This window comes from Columba livia, chromosome 3 (genome assembly GCF_036013475.1).
Source record: "Columba livia isolate bColLiv1 breed racing homer chromosome 3, bColLiv1.pat.W.v2, whole genome shotgun sequence".
Taxonomy (NCBI): domain Eukaryota; kingdom Metazoa; phylum Chordata; class Aves; order Columbiformes; family Columbidae; genus Columba; species Columba livia.
This window is the reverse complement of record NC_088604.1, coordinates 65,466,405-65,491,573: the sequence shown is the minus strand read 5'-3', so window position 1 is coordinate 65,491,573 and position 25,169 is coordinate 65,466,405. Positions and strand designations below refer to the sequence as shown.

Below are 25,169 nucleotides of genomic sequence, written 5' to 3'. Positions count from 1 at the left end.
GACATGCTCTGGCCCTCAAATTTGGAAGAAGAGGAAAATTTGAGGAATTTAAAAATAATTGTAGTACAGCAGCTTGTGTTCTAAACCATCAGTGCTTGTCTCTTCCTTCGCATTTAACAGAGTGCAGAACAGATCAGCGTGTTGTGCCGAAACTTCCAAGACGTCCCAACAAGCAGTATGGAAGGACAGAAAGACAACCAGGATCCACCTCCACGGCCACTGGCTCGCCACCTTTCTGATGCAGATAGATTGAGGAAAGTCATCCAAGAACTTATGGACACTGAGAAATCTTATGTTAAGGTAAAAAAAAAAAAAAAACAGCAGTGTAGCAACAGCCTTGTTTTTGGGGCTGACCAAGATTTGTGGATGACCTTAACATCTTTCATGCTTATCCTTATATACCCAGCCCTCTAAAAGCGTCATGACCTACAATGTCTGCTTATCTAGTTGTTCCCGTTGTTTTCAACAGGCTTGCTTCTGTAATAGACGATGTAGGATTTGATCTAGTAGCTTTACTTCAATTTGTATTTATATCGGAGAGTGGTAATTTGTGGGCAGTAAATACCTGCAATATGTTAAAATAGGGGCTTTCCAGAGGATGTTTCTCTAGTTTTCAAGATGAAAATAAATCTGGTAGAAGAGCAGAATAGACTCTCCTACAAATGAGAAAAAAAAAAAATAAAGAAGAAGGAAAAAAAAGAGTTTAATTGTGGAAAATAGTGCATTATTATTTTTGAATCAGCAGAGCTAAAAGGCACAACTCCAGTTGGTTGTAGCATCACACATATGTTATTTCTCTTTTGACTGATAAGTCCGTCATTTGCTAGATGTATATCTCTTCTTTTTATAAACCCAAAATTCATATGACTGGGTGCCAGAGGAAAGATAAAAACATTTATTTCATTGGCCTTCCACAAGGAGGAATCATCTACTCAACTGGATCTCAAGAAACATTCTTACAGGTTTCGGTACTTGCTGCAATAATGTGTATGGTGAAGGAATTGTATTTCTAGTTCATTCCCCAAAATTACTCCTAACTCACAGTTGTTGCATAAATTTCAAGCTGTTACATAAAAAGTGAGCGCATTCTCTTTCTTGCAGGACTTGAGCTGCCTCTTTGAGCTGTACTTGGAGCCCCTTCAAAATGAAACCTTCCTTACCCAGGATGAGGTGAGGGAATAACTGCAATATGTGCTTTTCATTCTTTTATGGGTTAAGACCTTGGCACTTGGGTTTTTCATTGCTGACAGCATGTCAGAAAAAGCAAACAATGAAGGTAACAATAGGAATGACACCAGTCAGTGCTTTTCTGTCTGGTGTGTACGTCACTTCTTTTTTAAGGAGTGATTGTTCTTCTGACTTAACTGCTAAGATATCTTTGCTTTTTTGGTAAGGATTTTTTAATAAAACCCATTCAAAAAGTATTAATGAAGACATTATTGGCCTTTGCAACCTCTTTTTGTGTCAGATCTCCTTAGTGAACTGTTTTTGCAAGAGCACTGTTGAGTGCATGGAGTGCTGTACTTCATAGCCTGATGTTTTTCACAGATGGAGTCCTTGTTCGGCAGTCTGCCAGAAATGCTGGATTTCCAGAAGGTGTTTTTGGAGACTCTGGAAGATGGAATATCTTCATCCTCAGACTTTAATACACTGGAAACGCCATCCCAGTTCCGGGTAAATATTTGGTTGTTTAATACCTTGCAAAGTGCCTGGAAATATTTCTGAAAATCTGGCTTTAGGAACTCTAAGTCTCACATGATTGCTTTGAAGTTTGAAGCTTTACGTTGGATTACAGACACCTATTCAGCATTGCAAGATAAATTCTATTTTTCACAGTTTTATCTTCCTCTTTCCCATGGCAGAGGGTGTAACATGGAGATGCAGAGTAGACTTTGGGTGTGCTATAAACTAGCAATGCTTATGATGCAGAACTTCTTTGTAGAAAGGTTTTTGTCACTGGGCTGAATTCTGCCCTGCCCTATGCTCTTCCCCACTATGCCCAGTTCGCCCTCTACTGACTGTGAACATTTCCTGCTAAAATACCACAAGTTTCTTGTGTGGTGAGGTCCAAGAAGCTGTAGACTGTGCCCTCGCTGTGCTGTCTCACTCATGGCGGCATCGCTCGGTACCTGCCCCAACTAGACGATGTCAGTTCTCCAAAGATGGAGTCTCTGTCACAGGACTGGGCAAGACTGCTGGCAGGTCTCCTGGACACTTGCTGCCTTTTGTGGAGCAAACATTGATTACAAAGAGAGTGGAGGGCTGCTCTCTTCCTCCTCCTTCTCCTCCTTCCCCCACTCCTCTCTCACTACTCCTTTTTCTTATCTTTGCTTTGGGAAGTATTTTTCTAAAAACATCTCTCGTGATTCAGTCCCTCCCACATCTTCCCAACCTCCACTTCATCCAAGAACATCAGAGGTGCCCTGTAATTACCACCTGCCTGAAAGAAGGAAAACAGTTGGAAAGCAATCTTTTGTATTTGTTTTACACTGTCCCTTCTGGCTTTGGCACTTTTGTGCCTCGTTTCCTATTGCTCATGTTTTTTCCCAGCACAACATACCCTGTTACATATCTGTTAATTTTTGTTCTTGTGCTGCTTGGAAGATTTAGTAGACAGAATGGCTGCAGTGGTGTTACCTGCTCAGGGAGAATGCAGAAAACTGCAGGCTTCGCATAAATGGGCTGAATTCTACACCCAGAGACATCACAGAGCTGCTACTAGTAGTATATTCGTATGTTATCTATCTATCTGTATGTATGTATATATTTTATATATATATAAAGGATACCTATAGAAAGAGAACAAATAATCACATGGTTGAGCTTCTGTGTTATGTGCCTGAACATTTATTTAGAATTCTAGTAATGAAATAATACTTGGTGTTGATTTCAGAAATTGCTGTTTTCCCTTGGAGGCTCCTTTCTGTATTATGCTGACCACTTTAAACTGTACAGTGGCTTCTGCGCAAACCACATCAAAGTTCAGAAAGTTCTCGAGAGAGGTAATTTGTTGTCTTTATTATTGTAATTCATTTGCATGAATTTTAGCTGCAGTGAACTACTGTAACAAATCCTGTCGACTTGCGGAGAATATTGGTAAAAAGAAAGGGCCGATTAGGTATCTTTCAATAGGAATAGCTAAGATCTGCAGTTATGCTGAAATACGGTATAGAATTGAAGGGAGAAGATTCCTTTTGTAACATCCAGGCAGTAGCCTGAATAGCTAGAGAGATGTCTCCCACAAGTTTGTGCCATCTGCAGATTCATACTCCAAAAAGCAGCAACAAATGGTAGAATAAGTTAATAATTATACCTCCTCTGCCATCCACTGCAGTGTAGTGGGAAAATTACATTGAGGAGTAATCTCACCTTGATATAATTGCTCTCTTAGCCCTTATGTATGTTATTTAATGCAGGAAGTGATTATGAAATTAGTAGTGTAAATGACTTTGTGAACTATCTATAGAAAAGGGTGAGGCTTTTGGTGCTGGTTACAGGTTGTAATTCTGTGCTTTCAAATTTTTGTATCTTCTGTGACTTCTATGTTCAACTGACCAACTCTTGTATCTGCATCTAGCCAAAACAGATAGTGCCTTTAAGGCCTTTCTGGATGCTCGAAATCCCACAAAGCAACACTCTTCTACCCTGGAGTCGTATCTCATAAAGCCTGTTCAGAGAGTGCTGAAATATCCTCTGCTTTTAAAAGAGCTGGTGTCTCTGACAGATAATGAGAGTGAGGAGCACTATCATTTGACAGGTAACTTCTTCCTTTCTTCTGAGAGTTAAGTTTTATTTCCAGCCCTTTCTGAAGATGCAATTCCTTCTGTGTCCTTAAAAATAATACATAGCTTTTTCATGCTTTTAGCAAAAAGTCTAACTTGGTATGTCTAAGTCCCTTTGAGAAGCAGATATATTCAGGATTTGCAATGACAAATAGGACTGGGGTCTTTTTCCTCAATTCTTGTCCAGGAGCATGCCAGGTCATAGTTGCTGCCTATTTTTTTCCATCTCTACTTGGGAAACACTGACCAATGCTCCATCTTGCAGTTATTACTCAATTGTTGAAATGTGTCCAAGTTTAACAGTGCCACAGAAGGAAATTCTAATTGTTTGAGGTTTGGCTGTGACTCGTGCTTGTGTAGAAGAGATCCGTGTCACAGCTTTGCAGTCTTCCCACATAGAAAGACCTGTCTGTCTAATGTATTGGTTGAGTTGGTTGTATTGGTATGAGTTGATTGGTTTTCTAGGCTCGTATGATTGGGACTTTATCTTGGCAAATTCCTGTTGAGGTCTGTCAGCACCTCATAGATGAAAGTCTAGAGATTTATTTTATTGATTGTCATTTTAACAAAATAGATTCAGGCAAAATACATTGTCAGCAAAAATTCATGAGGCTGTTGCTGACTTCAAAGGGAGCTTCTAAAACAGTTCTGTTGCCCTTACAGCCAAGCTGGGGGTGACTTACACTTGCAGGTCAGGATGAATGCCAAATTTCTAAAAAGCTGCGCTGTTAAGAGCTGGCAGGACTGGAGAAACTAAGTGCCCTTCTCCAGCTCCTTTATGTATTAACACAAAAGTCTAGTGAAATCTAGTGTCATGCTTGCTTAGTAAACAAAATTTAAACAAAACCTGGCCACCAGCATTTAATTTCATGGATACGATTAGTGAGGAAGCTGTATAACCTTAGCGCTGCATTTCTTTGTTCATTCTGCGGTGAGCCAAATGCAATTTGTTTCTATTAAAGCTTATCAGATGACTTATTCTAGTATGGGCATAGGCTACTCTAGAAATCCTGGTGGCCCTATATATGCAAGATGCAAAACCTAACCATGTTTACTATCATGTGGATAGGAATAATCATACATTTAGGGGCTCATCACTGGAATGCTAATTGCAGCCTTTTCAGGCACTTCAGATGAGCATTTTTTCACATACTCTGGTCAGGAAGCATACCTGCTACTCTTGCTATGAGAAAGCACTGATACAAAGCTAGAATTCTGTTGTCGGAACCTTGGGAACACTGTGTCATTTTGCCTGCCTTAAGTGGAATTCAATTTAAAATGCCACCTTCAGAAAATACAATTGAATTACATAGCTATCTATGACATTTTTTAACCTTATAGAAGCACTGAAAGCAATGGAGAAAGTAGCAAGTCACATCAATGAGATGCAGAAGATATATGAAGATTATGGCACTGTATTTGACCAACTGGTTGCAGATCAAAGTGGAACGGAGAAGGAGGTAAGGGAAGGAACAACATGTTTTATTCACTCCTTAAGTGTTACCTCAGTTGCCATGGGGTGTTTTATCTTTGCCTTGGGGTAATTTGGTAAGTTATTTGTGCTGCGTTTCCTCCATTCTCCTTTAATATTTTGACTTCCATTTCCTATCTGCCTGTCAAGTTTCTTTTTATCAGTAGGTTACGGTAAAATTTTCAGACAGCTGCCAGAGCCGCCTTCTGGACTGACAGGAATCACGAGCAGGAGTAGACATAATTCTCAGCAGGAAAAGTCCTTCTCTTCTCAAATATTGTAGAAATTATCCATGCCCCAAGGCATTCAGATTTTATGCTATAGAGTTCTTAAGATATTTTTTCACCCGTATAAATGAAAATGGCAATTGAGGGATTTCACATTAAGACCTGTTATTCTCATTCTCTACACTTCCAGCACTGAGGCATCCACGGTTATTTGTCAGAGCAAAAACCATTAGTTAAACAGACTGCCTGCACACATCTCCCAGAACTGGGGCAGCAAGGTCTCAGTTTAGCTATTTACATCAAACGATTACTAAGCAGATCAAATCCATAAAGGTGAAGATCAGATATGAGAAATGACGGCACGGTTGTTTGATTTCCTCCTAGTAAAAGCCAAATTACCCCCGCTGGCTACCTGGTTTCCCATCATTTATGAGGAAACAAAACTTGACAGCCTGGGAGATTCTTCACAGTTACAGTGTGTCCCACAGAAGAAAACAGTCTCAGGGTACAAGACCTCCATTGATTCTGCCATTGGCAGTGTCATTAATGCTAATTACTCTGCAGAAATTAAAGATACTTACAGCTGATAAATCAGCCAGCTCTCAACTGGCTATACATAAGTGACAGATCACCAGATCAACTTAATATTCTTCTAAGTTATTAGTGGTAATAACCTGTATCCAGCTTTCATAACTTAGTGGCTATTACTTTTTATAGTTGTTGCCTATTTTAAAAAGAAGAATGCTGACACTTTTCTTGCCGTAGCGCAGATGTCTCTGCCTTTCTCTCTTTCTGTCATACAGTAAATACATAAAACATAGAACCTTAAAGTAATTGATGTGTACTCGTTATATTTTACTTACATATGTGGATTGCAGCACTGATGCATATATTTATACTATTTATTTATATTATCTACTGTTATAATTTAATATAGGTGACAGAGCTTTCAATGGGAGAACTTCTAATGCACTCTACAGTTTCCTGGCTGAATCCTTTCCCATCACTGGGCAAAGCAAGAAAAGACCTGGAGCTCACAGTGTTTGGTGCGTGCCTTCCTTAATGACTGACTGCTCTTTCAAATCTAAAGATTACCACATTAAATCTTCTCACGAGATGAAAGCCCCATCTCCTTTCCCTGTAGTCGTGTGGTATCTAGGGTAGACTTATATCTGAAAAAATACGTGGTAATGTTCTGTAATACGAGAAGTGAAATGTTTCCCCTCATTTGTTTGCCATTGTTGTTTGCTGTGTGAGCCAACCTCAGCTGCTCTCCTGCCTATATGTAAACTATGGAAGTTAGTGATTTTCAAGAGATGATATTGTATTTAGAACAGTCTGCTAAACCAAGCTTTCCAAGGAGACTGGTAGGAAATGGTGATTTTTTTTCTACTCTTGGGAATTTAGGCTAATCTCTGCTTTACAGCTACTGCATTGAAATTCCCATCCAGTTTATTTTAACCTGAGAAATGAATGTAGACATGAGAGCATACAACCAACAGTTTTATTTAATAGTATAGATACAATTAATCATTTAATAATTACCTAAGTAATTAAATCTTCCAGTGAAACAGCTTAGGAACTTGTCCTTTTCTTTAAAATATGTTTCTTTAAAATGTCACTGGATAAACACCTACTGAACAACCCAGGTTGACGAGAGGCAAGTTTCTCTTTCTCAGGGCTGTTGCACTCATTCTCCAGGAAGCATGACAGGTTAGGGGAGGGGATGCTTCTAACTGAAGAACCAACAGGAGGTACCTCCCAGGTTCCTTGGATGAGCTCCGCAGTGATCCATACATGCCAGACTCTTCCCAGCAGGCGAAGTGCTGGGGTAAATGCCATGCTCCCTACGGCTGTATCCTGGCTTCGTGTAGGGATGAGACTCAGCTGCACACCACTGCCCCTCCTGCCCATTGGAAGGAAACATGCATGCATGAGCAGGGATAGAGCTATACTGCCCTGCAGTTTGATCTGGAATCCAGGGCTGCTCTGCAGAGTCATCACGCAGTTCACCTGCAGCTTCGATGCCCCCATGTTTCTGTTCCTCCTTACAGATGAGAGAGAACATGTCCCCACCTCCCTGGAGGCTGGAAGATTGGGTAACATTAGTGAGCCAAGCCAGCCAGACATTGTGGAAGCCAGAGAATTCCTGCAAATGGAAAAGTAGGAAGAGAGAGGTGTTTGAGTTTCCAACTAAACAAATGCTGAACTGCAAGGAGGACAGGCTTTGTGTACTTTTTCACAGCCCCCTATTGCTATAGACCCTTCAGTCCATTGAAAACATTCAGCAGTTACAAAAAGAAAATCTGAAATTTTACATCTAATCTGCATCTGCTGTATTTGTTTACATGAAGACAGCTTCACATATCAGGAGACAGGCTGCTGGTAGTTCCAGAATAAAGGTTCAGAATGACTTTATTCTAAATGTTCAGAACAAAATCTGAGGAAAAAATACTGCCATTGCATGAACAAGTGTAAGATTAAAAACCCTTAATACAGGGCAAATGCTTTTCATTCAGTTCGCTTATTTCATTCTCCACATTCCTGTGACTACAACAATCAACTTCTCCAATATAATATTTTCATTTAATGTTACACCTGTAATTAACAGTTTTATTCTTTTTCTTTTTTAGTTTTTAAGAGGGCTGTAATACTGGTGTATAAGGAGAACTACAAACTGAAAAAGAAAATGGTAAGTCTGCTGTCAGTGGGGGTGGTGGGTGTTTATGCACAGGATCCAACCGCAGTGTGAGATGGGCCATACCGGTGTTGAAGGGGGAGTGACAGCAGCGAAATGCCACCTTCCCTCGCTCGGCTGGAATTCCAGCCATCACATCTGAAACAAGTGCTCAGCATCTCTCTAGCAATAAATATATTTTGTTATTTAGTAAGCAGCAGCATATTCTTTGTGTGAGCCCCATGTCAGTTCTGTCAGGTGGAATATGAAACATTGCTATGTAGGAATCATTAATTTTTTCAGATGGCCTTGTTATGTTGGTTAAAGACCTCTGTTTACAGACCCTTGATCACCCTGGAAGGAAAAGAAAAGGGGCATTATAAACATAAGCTCCACCATCCCCATTTCCAAAACTGGAATGCTGAAGTCAAGTAGCAAGTTGTATATCCTGAGTACCAGTGGTGAAGTGCTGCCCCATGCTTACAACAGGTAGAGGGGCTCTAAAAGTAGCAGCAGCAGCTACGTGATTAATGTATTCTGCTAATCAACAGTCTGCGGGTTCCTTCATGGGAAACTTGTTCCTTAGTAGTACTTATATGCAAAGTATTATTTTTATCCATTAAAAAGAAGTGCTTTTAAAAGTTGAAGCAATTACAAATTCAAAAGGTTGTGTCTATCACCTTTTCAACTACATTTACAAGCACATACTAGGATATTGAAGGAAATAGTCTAATAATTTAGTTTCTCTTCAGAAGCAGGTCTTTTAAGAGTAACTCAAAGAAACCCCACTTTTTTTACTCTCACTTAGAAATATCCTTGTTGTTTTTCTTTTTGCAGCCTACTAATGTTCGTGCTGCACACAATTATGGCGACTTGGACCCATTTAAATTTCGTTGGCTGATTCCTTTATCTGCTCTTCAAGTTCGGCTGGGGAACACAGCAGGTAATCCCCTTGCACTGAATACTTCAGGACTGAACACTTTTCTGGGATTCTGTAGTGCAGCTTTTTCCATGTCTCTCTGCAGCCTCTGGAAACAGGCAGGTTGTAGATAAAATAGTAACTCTTGTTGTCTCTGCACTCAGGGGGTGCAAGCTTGAGACATTAACAGACTTTACTGATTTGGTATGTTGGCTTCTTCTGTGAGTTCAGTAAGATGCAACACGATGCTAAGGGATGACAGAATGGAAATCCCCAATGAAAAGACACCATGGACAGGAAGGTGATTTACCACAGTTGATGTCCTGGTGATGCCCTTATGCTGTGTATGCGCTGACACTTGCTTGTTTTCAAATGTGGGAAAGCTGACTGTGTAATTTCTGGTAGTAAAGGGCTGTGGTTTTGTTTTTCCTTTGAGTTGAGTTCTATCAACAACTGTGAAGGGTCACTAGGTGTTCAGAGCAAATGCTTTGGACGCCTGGGTGAAAGCCTCCAGAAGCTGGAAGGCAGTGAGAAACAATGAGAGAAAGCAACTTTGCAAGAGCAAAGACAACTTATCAAAGGCAGCACTAGGCTGCTATAACAAGAGTGTTCAGTGGGCTTTCCTCTGGGTTCCACCTCAGGCAAGATCTTCTGTGGATCCAGCCATATCTTCAGAAGAAGAGGAGCTCTACACTGGTCTCTCTAATGCCGAAAGTTTTATGAAGTATATACAAAAATAACGTTTCTTTCCACGCACAGGAACAGAGAACAGCTGTATCTGGGAGCTGATTCACACAAAGTCAGAACTGGAAGGCAGGCCGGAAACAATTTTTCAGCTGTGTAGCAGGTAAGCTTTACGTGGAGGTTCTACTTGACAAATCACATTAATGGAACTAAAAAAAAAAAAAAGATTTTCCCCTGTGTGACCTTTGCATCAGCATTTCTAATGTGGCTGTCACTCTTTGAATCCAGGCACTACACCAGTGTTTAACTACATAGAGTACAACAAATTAAAATTGGAGTGAATTTGGCACAGTGACCCAACATCAGAAATCTGTGCAGATGTACAATCATAAGTTCCAGTACAATATGGGCAAAGTAACTGATTTTATCAGACTCTCAGTTGGTTAGCAGAAATTACCTTCTGATAAAGATCACTTAAGTGGTGATCACTTGGTAAAGAAATTACCTTTCAGGCAATTTTTCTAAGAGGAAGTAACAAAGATCTCAAAATGAAAATGAAATGCCTAACAACGCATGAAGATGATAGCTGCTAAACCACTACCAACACAATTTACTGAGAAACAGAATACTGCACTAAAACACATCAGCAGAAAGGAATGGTCCAGATTTTATCCCAATGGTGTCTTACTTCAGAGGGGAAAGTTAGGTTATCTGTTTTCTTAAACTTGCAGTGACTGTGAGAACAAGACTAACATAGTGAAGGTGATCCGCTCCATTTTGCGGGAGAATTTCAGACGTCACATAAAATGTGAGCTACCGCTGGAAAAAACATGTAAAGATCGTCTTGTCCCACTCAAGAACCGTGTACCTGCAACAGCCAAACTGGGTAAGAAACACGTTCTCAAAGTGAAAAATGGAGTCTGGACTCCAGAGCTGGCAGGTTTGCAATTATTACCATGACTAGTGTGTCGTGTGCCAGATCCACACATCCCCTTTTTTTTTGGGGGGTAGGGGGGGTGGGAAGGTGGCAGAGTTTCTCCACAACTGGTGTATGACAAGGGCTAGAAGAGATACGCCATCCCCACACACTGTATTCTCACATTCGATGTGTCATTAGCTCTCTTAAGAGCAGACTTAATAAGGCTCAAATTAATTTTGCTGGGAAGAAACAGACTCCCTTTGGCATGCACTATTAGTGTTCTTGCCTCTGAGTTCCCTTTAGTAACTCAGCCCTAGTAAAATTAAAGCTAAAACAACTGGCAAAAGGCAGGGGTTCTGCTGCTTTTAATGTACTAAATCTGCATCCCAGCAGACACCCTAATTAAGCACAAGCTTCAGACATTTTAGATAAATGAGTAGCTACTAGTATTTCAACTTATCCATCTGATCAGTTGTCTGGAAATTTCCCCTAACATCACAGAAACAAGGATGATTCAACTCACACCTCCAACCTGGCCCTCCAGTGCTTGAGGTGCCTGAATCAGTCTTGCTTTCCTGTGGTGTGTGTAAATCATTAGCACAATTTTTGATGTATATATTACACATGAAGGCAAGCATATAACCCCAGGGTAGATGGAATGAAAACTCCGACATGGGATCAGAATGCTAACACAGCTGACCTGGGATGATTATCAAATGAGACTACGTACACTGTAATTTATGAGTGAGCTCTTGAGACAGACAGTATAAGCAGCTCACGTTTTTCTGAAAAAATAAAACCACCTTTTTCCTCTGCACAGCTTCCACGCGCTCCTTGAAGGTCATGAAGAATTCATCCAGTGGCGAGTGGAACGGTGACCCAGGGAAAGGCACCTTCCAGGACTCGGACGAGTGCAGCCTGAGCAGCAGCACTCAGAGCAGCAGCTGCCACACCGCCGAGAGCATCCAGGACCCCAAAAATTTATCTCCCGATAAACACGCCCAGAGCTGTGCATCTGACTTTTCCAATGTTCTTGTCAAAGAATCTGATATTCTCAGTGATGATGATGATGACGATGACTATCAGAGCCCAAAGAAGGGCAGCCCTACAAAAGACATTGAAATCCAGTTCCAACGGCTGAAGATCTCAGAGGAACCGAGTACTGACTCTGAACGGGATCAGGCTGCTGAGAATGAGGAAGGAGACGGCTTCGACACAGGAGAGCATCCCAAGCTGGTGCGTGGCCATTTCTGCCCAGTGAAGAGAAAAGTGAACAGCACGAAGCGTAACAGAGGAACTTTAATGGCAATGCAGGAGCGTCACCAGTCCCTTGACAGTCACTCTGATAATGCAAACCTGGATCTGAACTCAATTTTAGAGAGAGAATTTAGCGTCCAGAGTTTAACATCTGTAGTTAACGAGGACTGTTTTTATGAAGCTGTGGAGAGGCATGGGAAATCCTAGCTTTCTGAGCACTATATTTAAAATATTCATTTGAAGTCCACATAAAAGTCAACCAACTTATTTTGCTTTAAAACTCGTAAATTCATGGAAGTTGCAAGAAAACTACTATCTGATTTTGTGCACTAATACATTTTTCCACAAAAACAGCTGTAAAGGATTCTTAAGTTATTTTAATTTATTGTGGATCAAAAATAGATTTAAGTTCGCCAAGGTCTGTAAATTAGTTCATCCCTTTCAGGCAGTTATTAAGATGACGTAGTATTCTTGGGGAGGGGAGGGGAAGGGAAGGATGGCCTCGTTAGATTTTAAGTAATGTGGAAAAGGTGCTACTGAGTGGCAGAGGGGATTACAATGGAAAGTAGCATTGCAAAATGAGTTTTTCAATACCTTGGGCATTTTATTTCTTTGATTTTCATTTTTTGCTTTATTTAAAGCAGAAGTAAGTTATTTTAATGTGTTTTAGTGCACAAGAGTGCAGAAGTTTCAATTTTGTAAGTTTCAAGATGCTGTTTATACTTTATACATATGTGTAAATACAAAACCAAAGCTTGGCCTGTAATCTTTTATTTGACTGTATTTTTATTTTCTCTACCAGCCTGTACAGTAAAAGACAAATAAGTATTGTACTTAGCCATGTTTTCTTCTTTTTAATCATGCTGCTTTTCTCTAGTTGGAGCTTTAAATCCCGAATTCTTTGTTTTTGCGTAAATGAGAAGAGCATAAGCAGACCTTGAAGTAATCTGCACACTTCATCCTCCTTTAAGTCAGCCACTTGGGTATATTTATACAAGAGTTTTGGCTTGTGTTTTTTTTAAATTATCCTGCACAGTAGGATGTTCTAGGATAAACAGAGCACAAAACCCCTGAAGTATGAAAAGTAGTTTTTCTTATATTTATTTCAGTAATGCACTTTCATTCATACAAAATTCAATTTCAGAAGTATTTCAACTTAATTACATGTCTTACAACATACCTTGTTCTTGGTATGTGTCCTAGCCCTTCCCCTGAAGTAAAGAAACCTGTAGGCACCTTGTAACTGGATGGTCATATCACTTTTGTCTACAGCTAAATGGGATTTAAAAAAAAATGGGAAAGCCCTCTCTCCCCACCACTTTCTCAGAAGTATTTCTTCCATACCTGCACAGCCATACAAATATGTAAGCCTCAGGACTTTTCAGTCTGTTCAGGCTGATTTTTTAGTAAATTCCTCATCTTCTTGTTTTGCTTTAGTTCTTCTCTGTAACTGTATGCAAAAAGGCTTGGGTCTTCATCGCACATTTTCCTGTATGTATCACACAGATTTCTAAACTGTGACATGGAGAGCTGAAAAGGACGCAGAGTTGGATCAACATTTGCTGTCATCATCAGCTGTTCTGTTCTTTTCAAACGTCCATCTTGAGGAAACAAGGTCCTAAAAGGTGGGGGAGAAGATACAGATTCAAACACTTCAGAGAGACAATTCAGTTTCCCTTAAGAGTAACAAGGTCCTCTTGGGATTTTACTTAATAGAGGTTTACTATTAAGCATGCCATTATTTTAGCTCTGGCACTCTTAATATTGCTCACTATAGAAGTAAATAGAAACATGTAACGGCCCTTTTTCTGCAAATGCAAATGATAACAACATAGTAAAGCATATACATACATTGTACATTAAAGATATGTACATATGTTTGTGTTTGCTAACATTAAAAAGAGCTTTGGGTATGGATACAGTCACAGAGCCTGCTTAGATTAGCCTCATATTTGGTGAGCAACAACAAATTAAACTCTGCAAAACAGATCAGACCCAAACCATATGACTCACTTTCAGGCAAAGTGTTTCATTCCACTGGGAAAGATACTGTTATCACTTGTCATTAATACCATAACTCCACTGCCAGAAAAAAAAAGCCAAGAAAGAGGAAAGGAATAGTTAATTATCATGCATTTTTTAATATTTAGAACTTGGAGAATGTGCTAGGAGTCCTAGATTTTCATTTCTGCTCTGTCACTGTTTATAAGATAGTCAAACCAGTTCATTCGCTCTGTGGTCAGATGTGTTAGCAGCCCTTTCTCACAAGGTCCCCAAATTTTAATGAATTAAAGTTATTTTGAACGTCTCACAAAAATGCATACTACAAAGTGCAAACTATTGAAAGGACTAGCTCTTATTAACAGCTCTCAGTGTACAACAGGGCAGAAAGGCAGAAAATTTGCACATGGTTGATGTGCGTGTCTCAGTTTTCAAATTATTAATATCTGTCTCTGTCATACATACATAAGAAAGACCTAAAAAGGCTGTGCATCTAATACCGTAACACGGCCACCTGAGCTCTCTTCTGCAGGTTGGCCAGACAAGCGTGTCAAAAGGCTTTGTATAAGTAAGTAAGTGATAGTTGGCTCATGATGGACTGACAGAACACCAAGTTAAGAAAGGGTTTGAAATGACAAGAGAAGGATTGAATTTCTAAGAAGAGCCCAGTTTTAAGTATGTGCTACTCCAAGCCTTGGTCTCTCCGATCCCAGAATTTACATACCAATATAAACTGTTTGTTACTTTGTTTTTACACAGTATGTGCAATAGACAGATAGATAACTTGTAACAGACTTAGTAGTCTCATTATATACCAAAATTTGCCTTTTTTTTTTTTTTTTTCAAGTCAGCTAAAGAATAAGAGGATTTTGTTTCTTAGCTACACATTCGGGCTAAAGTATGATAAGCTGCTAGGGGATATGTGACATCCAGAAGTTCAGATTCCCCCTCCTTACCTCAAGTATCAATTTGAGATTACACGATCTCAAGAGTCGTATGTTTGGGGTTTTTTTTAAACTATAGCAAAAATATTCTATGTAACATTGACATGCTGCTTGCATGTACCTTCTGCTTATATTGTCAGCTGTTCTTTCACAAAAAAAAAAAGAAAAACCAAACAACTCCATGATTCAAATACAAACCTCATTGTCCAACCACCTCCAAATGCATACTCTAACCTTAACACAGGCAAAATTTTAGGTCAAATGTGTGCATCCCAAACATTAATGCCATTCATTGCTTCAAGCAAAAAAAAACCCAAACTAGAAGCAAGATTCTTTGGTCACCTTTAAAAGAGTGACACATAAGGCTTGTAGTTCAGCAAGGTGGCATCCACCCTCATTCTGGCCTGCATCAGAGCCAAAACCATGCCCAGCAGAATTCTGCTAGTCGGAGCAGCCACTGGGTGCCTCCAGTCCTCACCACAGCTCCGTCACCTGCTCTACAGTGCTGAACACTGGCTGGAGTTCCCCACACCAGCTCAGACATGTGGCCACGCTGGAGTTCTAACAGGAACCTTGGAGAACAGCCTGCAGGTTTCTTGTCTCAGTTAGAGAACCTAATAAATTCCCTCAGTAAGACATGGAGATTTTTTTAAAGAGTCAGTAAGAACTCCGTAAGATGGCAAGCACAGAAACAAGAATTTGACCTTTTGACATTATCCCCAAGTAAGTAAAATTGCCCACAGACAACATCCTCCCTCCTTTCACTGCCATCTTTGTTTCTGAATTTTGAAACATTGATTTTTACTCAGCCAACAAATGCTGTAGTTTTTGTGGCTGGTGGGGTTTTTTGTTTTGTTTCTGAGATAGACAAGCTATTGGAAAGCTTACCAATTTATGCTAGCAATTTTAACAGCTTCAACTGCTCTAACAAAAATGCATGATAATTAATTATTATATAATTGCAGCAGAAGGAGCTTCATTTCCTAGTTTTGCCTCCAGAAACTATTCTGAAATGGAAAGATCTGATGAACTTTGATGACAAACTTAAGAAGGGAGGAATAAAATCAAATGCATAGCTGCAAGTGTTTCTCAACTGATTTAGTAGCCGATGCATTTACAGAAACAGTATCTGAGAATTTTTCAATAAAGATCCTTACTCGAGTCCGCGGAAGCAGTATTTTCTTCTAAATTGAAAAACACTTCGAACCACTTTTTCTACTAGCTCGAATGGCTGCTGTATCTTCGGTTGCACCAACGGAGTAAAATGTACCACAGCCACATCCACCTATAGGGAAAAGAATGATAAATTTGAGTAGATATATTCCTCTAAGACACATTATTTCTAAGCTAACCAGTTAGACATCAGGAAACTGCCAGATCATAGGAAGACACTATTGAGACAGGTAACATAGCTGAGCAGTAACTAATGGCATAGTATTTGAATAAAAAGATTTGGCTTAACTTTCTACAGCCCTACAGAATTTTAGCTTGTCTTTTGTTATCTACATATTTCCAATTAGTTCACATGCCATTAGTAGTTAGTTACTTTTTTCCCCCATGGCACTTCCTCCATCTAGAACAACTTCCATGTAATCTGTGAAGTAATTAGCACTTCTTTCTTCAGATCCTTCCACAAGACAATTCTGACATGATACACAAATTAGACAATATTTGATATACAGGCTGAAGGGCAGCTGGAGAAAATTGGTATTATAATTGGAAATCAAACCCATTCCCTGTCTGTTTGCTCTTGCTCTAGGGCTTTTCTAAAATGGTAGCCAAGGAATTACTTTTCTATATATCAAGATTTTAAAATTCTAGTCTATTTAAAGGAATGCTAGGTAGAAATAAGTTTGTGTTCAGTTTAAGTGACCATACAACTCTGTATTGACACCATGTATCACAGTTCAACCAAAATTATATTTGAATGACTACAGTTGTTTTTTTTTTTTTCCAAGCTTGTTTTACTGTTTTATAGTTAAAATCAGCTTGGTTCACAGAACAGTCACTTTCCCTGGATCTGAAAAGAGAGTGAAATAATCTTCTCCCTTCAGTACACACATATAGATATATAAAACGCCCAAAATGCAATTATAGAGATATTGTATTATATAGTAATGGCCTGAATTCAGACTTCTGTATTGCAAAATGCAGGCTGGGCTAAAAATTCAGTTCTGCACAACATCAAATACAGCAGTTCATCTTCCAAATTGGATATTAACAACAATAAACATGAAAAATTTCTGTGGAGGAGCACAGCCTCTTATTGAAAAAGTCCACACAATGGATAATCGACCATCTTTTAAAAAGGTCCGGAAGTCAATATTGGCATTAACAGAAGAGATTCTATGTGACATTCAATTGAAGAAGTGCTACTTCTGACTGAAATGAAAGACACGCTAAGACCAAAGAACAGCTTCTATTCTAGGCACACTTGTAATATACCAGTTCTTTGAGAAAACCCATACGAAGAGAGTATTCAAAAAATGAGAGCGGTTTTTCTACTGCTTTAACCCAAACTTTTCTAAGTTTCTGTTCTTTTTTTTTTTTTTTTTTTTTTTTTTAATCAGTTAAATTATAGTAACCTCTGATGTGGGCATATTCCTCTGGCACAAAGTTGCTATCCATCCTCGTTGTACTTGCAATGGGAACAGCTCAGTTGTCAAGTAATCACTCCAGTACAACTGCTTCAACAGCAGAAGTGCTATATTCAACAGAAATTATGACACTCTTAACAACCTAAGTTTTTTATGTAGACAGAACTTAACAACACTGAATGCAAGCACTGGCTAGAGATAAGAAATTCTGATCAGTGGTGCTGATGAAAGGAAAAAAAAGAAACACAACAAGTTTCCAGTATTGGCACTGCTGATCACAACTATACGTTACAAACAGTGTTTTCTGCCTGCTTTTCTACCTTTTCTGAAAGCTAGAGTCTTATTTAAAAATGGGGTAATGAAGAAAACTTGACATACGTAATCTGCTGTGAAAGGCACGTAAATATATTTTCCAAAGCAGTTTCTGAATTTCTCAAGTGTTAACAGCTTCTACCTTTGACACAGGTTGCTGCTCCCTGTCAGGAAGACGATAGTAACACAGCAAAAACTTTCGTTCTCATCCAGTGTCAGAAAAATTTATCTTTTTGAACAGGGCAAATACATACTTCATGTGACCAACCAGCTCCTTGTACAGAAACAAAGTTTTCTGAAGGAAAACAAAAAAAGAACTCAATCTAGACACAGCTTACAGTTTAAAAGAAAAACAGCCCAATTTGCAATCTCAAGGCCAGTGGGCAATAATTTCTGCTTCTGAAACAAAACACAGCACTTCTCAGCATTTGTTCCATTGCAGACGCTGTTTTCTTTGGACCCCAGGAAAGCTGCCTGGTTACTATAGCAACAGATACAGGAGAAAGCTTTTCACTTGTAATTGGCCGCTCCTTTAAAATGATACATGCTATTTTTCCCTAACCTTTTTAATATGCATAAAATAGAGTAGAATTATGAAAGCAAATAGAGTACACGAGAGCACTTAAAACACACAACTTAATTTGCTGATAATTTTATTAGTAGCACTCTCTTCCCCCCTCACCAGCTATGCTAGGAATATTTACAAAATAATACTCAATTCTTACAAAATAATTAATACGAAAATTATTCAACTGATATATCCTGAACTGTCAGTACTACAGCAATTATTCACCCCTTGCTGTTTTAGTGTGTCTGTACAATGAAGGTTTATGCTCTGGGAGGGTAGGAGGAACACATGACAGAATACAATTTAATTCAGAGTGTTCTGCTGCCTGGCTGATGAAATCAACACTCTAAATCAGAATAAGCTAAATGAGACAACTTTTACTAATTGTTGACAATAAAGATCTCATGACGGGCAATACACATATCTTGTGACAGGGCTGTATTAAAAGCAAACCCACATACCCTTTTTCAAGCTGTAATTTACTCATAGGGAACTGAAACCTAAGCAGAACATATTACAACTTCATTAAAACATACTGCTTGAGATCCTACTAAGACAGTTCTAAGCCAGCACTTTCAGCAACCCAGTGTTCAGTACCAGCACTTTGTCTACTACAGACAAATGTTAGGTCTGACACCAGATATGTGTGTCTTGTAGGACTGCTGTTCTGATGCAAGGGTTTCATTTTGGTTCACTTCCAGCAAAAAATAACTGTGCTACTGCACTAAAAGCAATAATCCAAGTCCTATGTAAGAACAGCTTTGTCATAACTCCACTCACACAAGGCTCACAAACAGGATCACAGGAGACCAGAAGTCAAGTACAGAAACTATGGGTATATGATGACTGCATTCAGCAAGACTTCTTGATTTCACACACCAACTTCTTGAGGCCATTTCTCCCATATGCTGCAGCCACCCTATAGGCCTTATGAGTATCTTTATTCTTTCATTCTTTTATACAGACCCATGTAAAGGTAACAAGTTACAGGATGACCTACAGAAGGCTCAAGCTATCAAGAAGAGATAAGGAAAACCTGCAGCTGAATAGAAATGTGCTGCTGTTCCAATTACAAATTAAAATAAATTGCATAGCTCTTTCCCAGTGAATTTAAACTCTTAATAAGATTATCTGTGATGAAAAAAAACCCAATACCAACAACACACAAACACCAAAATCCTGACTCTGGCTCTCAGTCCCACCCTTCCCCCTCCCTCCTCCTCCTCCCTCCCCCCTGAATCCATAAGTATAGAGTTTATGGATTCTCACGATTTTACTGCTTTTAAACACTGTTCACAGTTTCCATCATAGAACCTGGATATCATTATGTATTTAGTACTAAGGGCCTCCATGTGTTTTTCTCCATAATCTCTTTGCTTTCCCTCACTGAGTGTTTGTCAAACAAAACTCATTAAACAAAGTACTCCTTTATTCTCGGGTAGATGGAACTAAGAGAGGGAACAAACAGCAGTAATGCACTTGTTGTAGAGAAGAGAAAAAAACAACATTCCAAGAAATTTTGTTAATACATGCCAATGCAGTTTTATATGAGAAGGGATAGTTCCATTCAAGAGAAACTGCATTTTTCCAGGAAATCTACAGTGAAGAAAACATCTCAGACCACACAACCAGCAGTAAGTGCTACACAAAGAGAAATGAAAAATAACTGTATTTTTTTATTACACTTGCAATGGTTATACTTGCATTTGTCGCAACTTTAATCTGGTTCATCGCCTTAAATGTAACGTATGGCTACCATTTGCAGTGTTTACATCTATGTTTGCATGTTTGTATATGCTGAAATTTTAAAAAGGAAGCAATGAAAAAAAGCTAACTCAAGATCCCAATTAGTTGTTCCAGAATATGCTTTTGAATGAGTTTGGAGCTATCCAGATGTGTCAGTTCCTTCTGTAGAAGGAAGTTAAGCCATCTTTCCTGTGGGCCTGATACAGCAAATGATATGCATTCGTCAAAGCAACTCTTCAGTCTGAACAAACTAAAGGCATCTGGAAATAGGCAGGTCAATGAAACAGGATTTTAAAAATGAGTGGCTGTTAATATTCTGACCTTAACTATATGCATTTTACACACAAACATATATATATATATATATATATGCTGGACAGAGTTAGCACACCCTTGAACAATTATCTGAACTAAGTACAATATATAAATTACAAGATTACTTGTTATGTAATGCCACTACAGGCTCATGGAATATGTATTGATCAAAGCCTTCTTGTCTTATGTATAATTAATTGAAATAGGAGTACAATGTTACAGATATTTTGTATTTCATTTATTTCAACTTTACCTCTAATACTCTGACTTTTCAAAGAAGCCCTAAAGTCTAATTTTAATATTATTGTTCATATTTGGATAGAATGTCTTAGAAAGCATAATCCAGACTGAGGATCACCCCTTCTCTACCACTCTGGTAAAAGATGAAATTTGCCTATTATATAGCCCCACTCAAAAGTCAGGACACCATTTCTAGCCCTCGTCACAGAGGTTTCAAACCATTTTTCTTCAGCTGCTATTGCAGCAGTCCAGCTGATGTAACAGCAACAGTTCCATCTACCCAATTGCATAGTTGTTGTACTGCCTAAAATGTTCTCATCTGTCAAATGAAATTTGCCTCTTTGCAAGAATAGCAGGAAGGGTTTTTAATGAATTTTTTAAACTGCCACTTCATGGCAAATTTGGAAATTATTTCAGACTGGTAAGTGACTGATTAAAAAAAGGCACTTACACAATTGAGTTGTTCCATATCAGTGTTAAAAACAGTATTTTATTTTATAGACAAAAGCAGATCGTATCAACTCTTATGACTTGATATATAGTGCTGCTCTAAGTCAAGGACTGAGAATCACTGACTGAAAATAAAATATTGATTTACAAAGTCACACATGACTTAATTGTGAAAATACTGCAAAAAAATCAATCTTATTTTTATTCAAAAATCTGAAATTTTCTAACAGTTATTAAACAAATAACAGATAATTTTCAAATAACTGAAATAAAGAATTACCTTTAACCATACTTTAAATGAATGGTACTATTATCAATGTTCATTGTTATAAAATAGTCAACAGGAGCTGACTACAGCCATGAACACACCCAAAGGAGGTACTTAAAGAGTACAATATATTTTCTACCGCTGCATTTTTTCCACAATGTGCGATGCATATTTGTCTAGTAAGCCTGCAATCTGTATACTACTACGAAAAACAACTTCAGTAAAATAAGTTTTGCTTGATAGCTTGTAATCATGTATGAAAGGGCAGCAATTCTCACAAGCAATTCTAAAACACTGGCCATTGGCCATCATTTATGTTCAAGTACCTTGTGTACAGCTACTCAGCTGCTCTCATCTGCTGCAGGGTCATGTTCAGATACTCACTCAAATAGCTCTAATTTTAAATGCAAGCTTTTTTTGTTTGCTTATTTCTTTTTCTTTCCCCCTCACACTTCTCCTTCCCCCTTACCCCCCCTTCCTCCCTATTACACAGAGGGCTACAGCCTTGGCTACGAAGCGACCAGCCGGTTACACTCATTTACAAGAGAGAAACGGGCAGACAAAGGGTGACAGCACATAATCATCATGGCATCAGCAAGTTTGCAGTTCTTTGCTTTTATTCTGGCTTTGTTTGGCGTTTTTGGAGACATCACGGCCACCTTGCTACCTAACTGGAAGGTAAATGCGGATGTTGGTTCCAACATCATAACAGCTATAACACAGATGCAAGGACTTTGGATGGACTGCACGTGGTACAGCACTGGGATGTTTAGCTGTACCCTGAAATACTCGGTTCTGTCTCTCCCTGTCTACATCCAGGCTGCACGGACCACCATGGTACTGTCCTGTATCCTGTCAGCCTTTGGGATCTGCATCACTGCAGTTGGAATGAAATGCACAAAGCTGGGAGGGGACACCGACAGCAAAAGCCACGCTTGTTTTGCTGGAGGAGTCTGCTTCATTCTTGCAGGAGTCTTTGGATTAGTACCAACATCCTGGTATACAAGAGAAATTATTGCAAATTTTCTGGACCAAACCATTCCAGAGAGCAGTAAACATGAACCAGGAGGAGCGGTTTACACAGGATTCATTTCAGCGGGGTTTCTGCTTATTGCAGGTGTGATCTTCTGCACCTCCTGTTTTAACAAGCAGCCAGGAGCAGGGGTTTACCCTCCACCACAGCACCATTTCCCATCCACAGAGCAGGAGAGCAACGCAGGTTACGACCTGAAGGACTATGTGTAAATATAGTTATATCTATCCATTGAGGCTTTTTTTGGGTGTGTGCTACATTTAGTTTGATTATTTCAAAGAATGTATAACACAGCACTTAACTTTTCTAACATCTGTGTTGCAATTATGTTTAAGCAAGGTACTTCATTTATAGCAGCATCCATGAAAAAACGAAGTAGAAAACAATGCCTAAGTCTGCTAAAAGTGTAGTTTTTTGTTGATTTTTCAAACCCTTCTTTTTGACTTTCCAGCTAACATTAATTGAAGAAAAAGAAACTATTTTAAAACATAACTGACAGTACAGTTAATGTACTGATGGCTTGTTACAGCAAAGATGCTTAAAAACTGCTTTCTATTTAGCAAATCAGCCTATCAATAACATACATTTATAGTGTATTTTACATTTTAAATCTTTATTTTAATTACAATGTAAGGTAAAAGACCCCAACCACTCTCTATCCAAAAAGCTCAATTCAATGGTTTTATAAGTAATGAACACATCTGCCTTTCATTTTCAGTTCTAAATTGCCTTGGTAACTAGATTTTTTTTTTAGAAAATAAAACCAAACAAAAAACCACACACACACACACCAACCAACCAACCAAAAGAAACACCCCAACAAACATATAGCCTCAAACCTTAGCTGCATTGTATATTCTATGAATCAGGCTGAAGAATCAGCAGTACCATTCAGATCTTGCCAAAAATGGCTCTCCCGCCCCGAAGTGCCACCTGCTGTGGGTTTCATTTGTTATTGTTCAAGAAAGATCTACTGGGCATTCACCAATTGCTACTAATCTATCACTACACAATTAATGTTGGATTTGAGGGGCAATACAACAACAGAAATGTAACCATGACTATAGAACACACCTGCAAACTGCAACATGCAGGATACAAACTAAATATCTATGTTCAAGAAAAATCTGTAAGTGTTCTGGTTTACACTTGCTCCAAGTACTTTTTAACAGCTCAAATAATACAGCTAACACTTGTTGTCTACATTTCTGGCCTTCTAAATTAACTTTGTAAGTCCTTTTCATTATTCCGGTTGGGACTCTCTCAGGCCCACTCCCATGCATTCTGTTACTGTAAAATGTAATATACAATGGTGATAAAGAGACAGCTTCTTTATTTAAACTTATTTTCTTGACTCCCTTATTTTGATAAATAATCTTACATCCTTAACCTTGTATTCAACACATAGATTTTGTTTTGTATTGGTCATGGGTAGTGTATGTTCTATCTTAATGTTTCCCTTAACAAGAACCAAACTGATGTTAATTTGCTAGCATAGGTAAGGGAATGAAAACGGGTAGGATACAGGCCTTTTAATTTAGGGACAATGCTGGATGAGTCTTTCAAAAAAGCCAACTGCTGTTTATTTTGCATATTTATATAGAACTTTCATTTTCCACATGATTAGCCTGAAATTCACTAAAACAGCATAAAGGGGCCTTAAACATTATATGTAGAGTTTGTTAGAAAACGATCATCTGTTATAGCATTTGAGAAAGTGGAATGTTTTATGCATCTAACATATAGTCTTTATTCTACATAACATACATAGGATGGAATTGAGTCTTGCTTGCACTACTACTGTTATGTAGCCACTTTGAGTTTCCTATGTATTCATCAAGGAGCTTGTTTTGTACTATTTGTAATGCAGAACACTAACTATGACAAAAAAGCCACATTTTCTTTCTTTAGACACAATACAGGACCATTCCATTTCATAAACCAAGAGTCCCTTCTGTCTCAACATTGATAGTATTGTTGAAATAAAAGTCACTCATTGAGCAAATGAGATCAACAACTCATTCCCCAAAACATGCATCTCCACCTTTAATAAGGGGTTGGACATGACACTAAGCCATGATCATTGCTATGTATGTGAATTAAAACTAATATTTGTAAAGTAAGAAAAAGTGTTTTCACAGGAGGGCATAAGGACAAGGTAACAATTGCATATCATAAGCAAAATGAAGTATTTATCAGTTACATAAGCAGCAAATTTTTCTTCCTAAAACTTTATAAACAAGTACCTGAACTTCTCTGTTTGCCTAAGAAACAAAAATCATGCACTGAATCACTTCATTCACAACACACTGCAAGAGCTTTCCAAGATAACAACGATTTTGTCAGAAACAGTAATATCCAAATCCGCATGTCAGTCTACGGCTAGAAGAACAGGGACAAAACAGAAGATCAATCTACAACAGGAGTTTGAAGAAAACAAAATATAGTAAAAACATGTGCCAGGTCTGCTTGAAAGATTTGTACCTTCTGCTTTTGCGATATAAACGATACTTGTTTTAACTCAAATAAATATGTTAATTAAGAATATGTCTGCCTTTAGTGGTACTGCCTTTTTTATTCAACAGAGCAACAACTGTAGAATTTGCTCATACTAAGACATTTGTCACAATTCTCAGTTACCTGTCTCTCAGTCAACTATGGCCTTTGCAACACAAGAAAATGGAAATACCAGTTATAGCTTCCTGATTTTAAAATAGAATCTGCACTAGACTTCTGACTACAGTAGCGCTACTATGAAA

The 25,169-nt window shown here is 38.6% G+C and overlaps 3 protein-coding genes across 11 annotated transcripts in view; 2 read left to right on the top strand and 1 right to left on the bottom strand.

Moving 5' to 3' along the window:
• The window catches only part of TIAM2 (TIAM Rac1 associated GEF 2), a 137,468-nt gene extending 124,695 nt beyond the window's left edge, over positions 1–12,773 (top strand). For all 5 annotated transcript variants that reach the window (XM_065057328.1, XM_065057327.1, XM_065057330.1 and 2 more), the window contains 12 exons: positions 121–300; positions 1,102–1,170; positions 1,549–1,674; positions 2,894–3,002; positions 3,578–3,757; positions 5,124–5,242; positions 6,418–6,526; positions 8,114–8,172; positions 8,995–9,100; positions 9,836–9,923; positions 10,492–10,646; positions 11,500–12,773. In XM_065057328.1, the coding sequence (XP_064913400.1) occupies positions 121–300; positions 1,102–1,170; positions 1,549–1,674; positions 2,894–3,002; positions 3,578–3,757; positions 5,124–5,242; positions 6,418–6,526; positions 8,114–8,172; positions 8,995–9,100; positions 9,836–9,923; positions 10,492–10,646; positions 11,500–12,143 (1,944 nt within the window). In that variant the 3' untranslated portion in view covers positions 12,144–12,773. The remainder of the gene's footprint in view (positions 1–120; positions 301–1,101; positions 1,171–1,548; positions 1,675–2,893; positions 3,003–3,577; positions 3,758–5,123; positions 5,243–6,417; positions 6,527–8,113; positions 8,173–8,994; positions 9,101–9,835; positions 9,924–10,491; positions 10,647–11,499) is intronic.
• Positions 6,966–25,169, bottom strand: part of TFB1M (transcription factor B1, mitochondrial) — a 32,756-nt gene continuing 14,552 nt past the window's right edge. For 3 of the 5 annotated variants that reach the window (XM_065057337.1, XM_005507662.3, XM_065057338.1), the window contains exons 7-9: positions 16,039–16,166; positions 13,281–13,554; positions 6,966–7,629 (exon numbers count right to left, since the gene is read on the bottom strand). In XM_065057337.1, the coding sequence (XP_064913409.1) occupies positions 13,308–13,554; positions 16,039–16,166 (375 nt within the window). In that variant the 3' untranslated portion in view covers positions 6,966–7,629; positions 13,281–13,307. Of the gene's footprint in view, positions 7,630–13,012; positions 13,555–16,038; positions 16,167–25,169 lie in introns of those variants that run through there. The other 2 variants (XM_005507661.3, XM_021294777.2) reach the window with 1 other exon arrangement.
• Positions 19,815–24,957, top strand: CLDN20 (claudin 20). Its single transcript, XM_021294780.2, has 2 exons — positions 19,815–19,992; positions 21,871–24,957. The coding sequence occupies exon 2, from the start codon at positions 21,963–21,965 to the stop codon at positions 22,620–22,622; it is 660 nt and encodes a 219-aa protein (XP_021150455.1). The 5' UTR covers positions 19,815–19,992; positions 21,871–21,962; the 3' UTR covers positions 22,623–24,957.

Excerpts from the sequence above, each read along its gene's own strand:
- CLDN20 (XM_021294780.2), top strand. The coding sequence starts at position 21,963 with ATGGCATCAGCAAGTTTGCAGTTCTTTGCTTTTATTCTGGCTTTGTTT.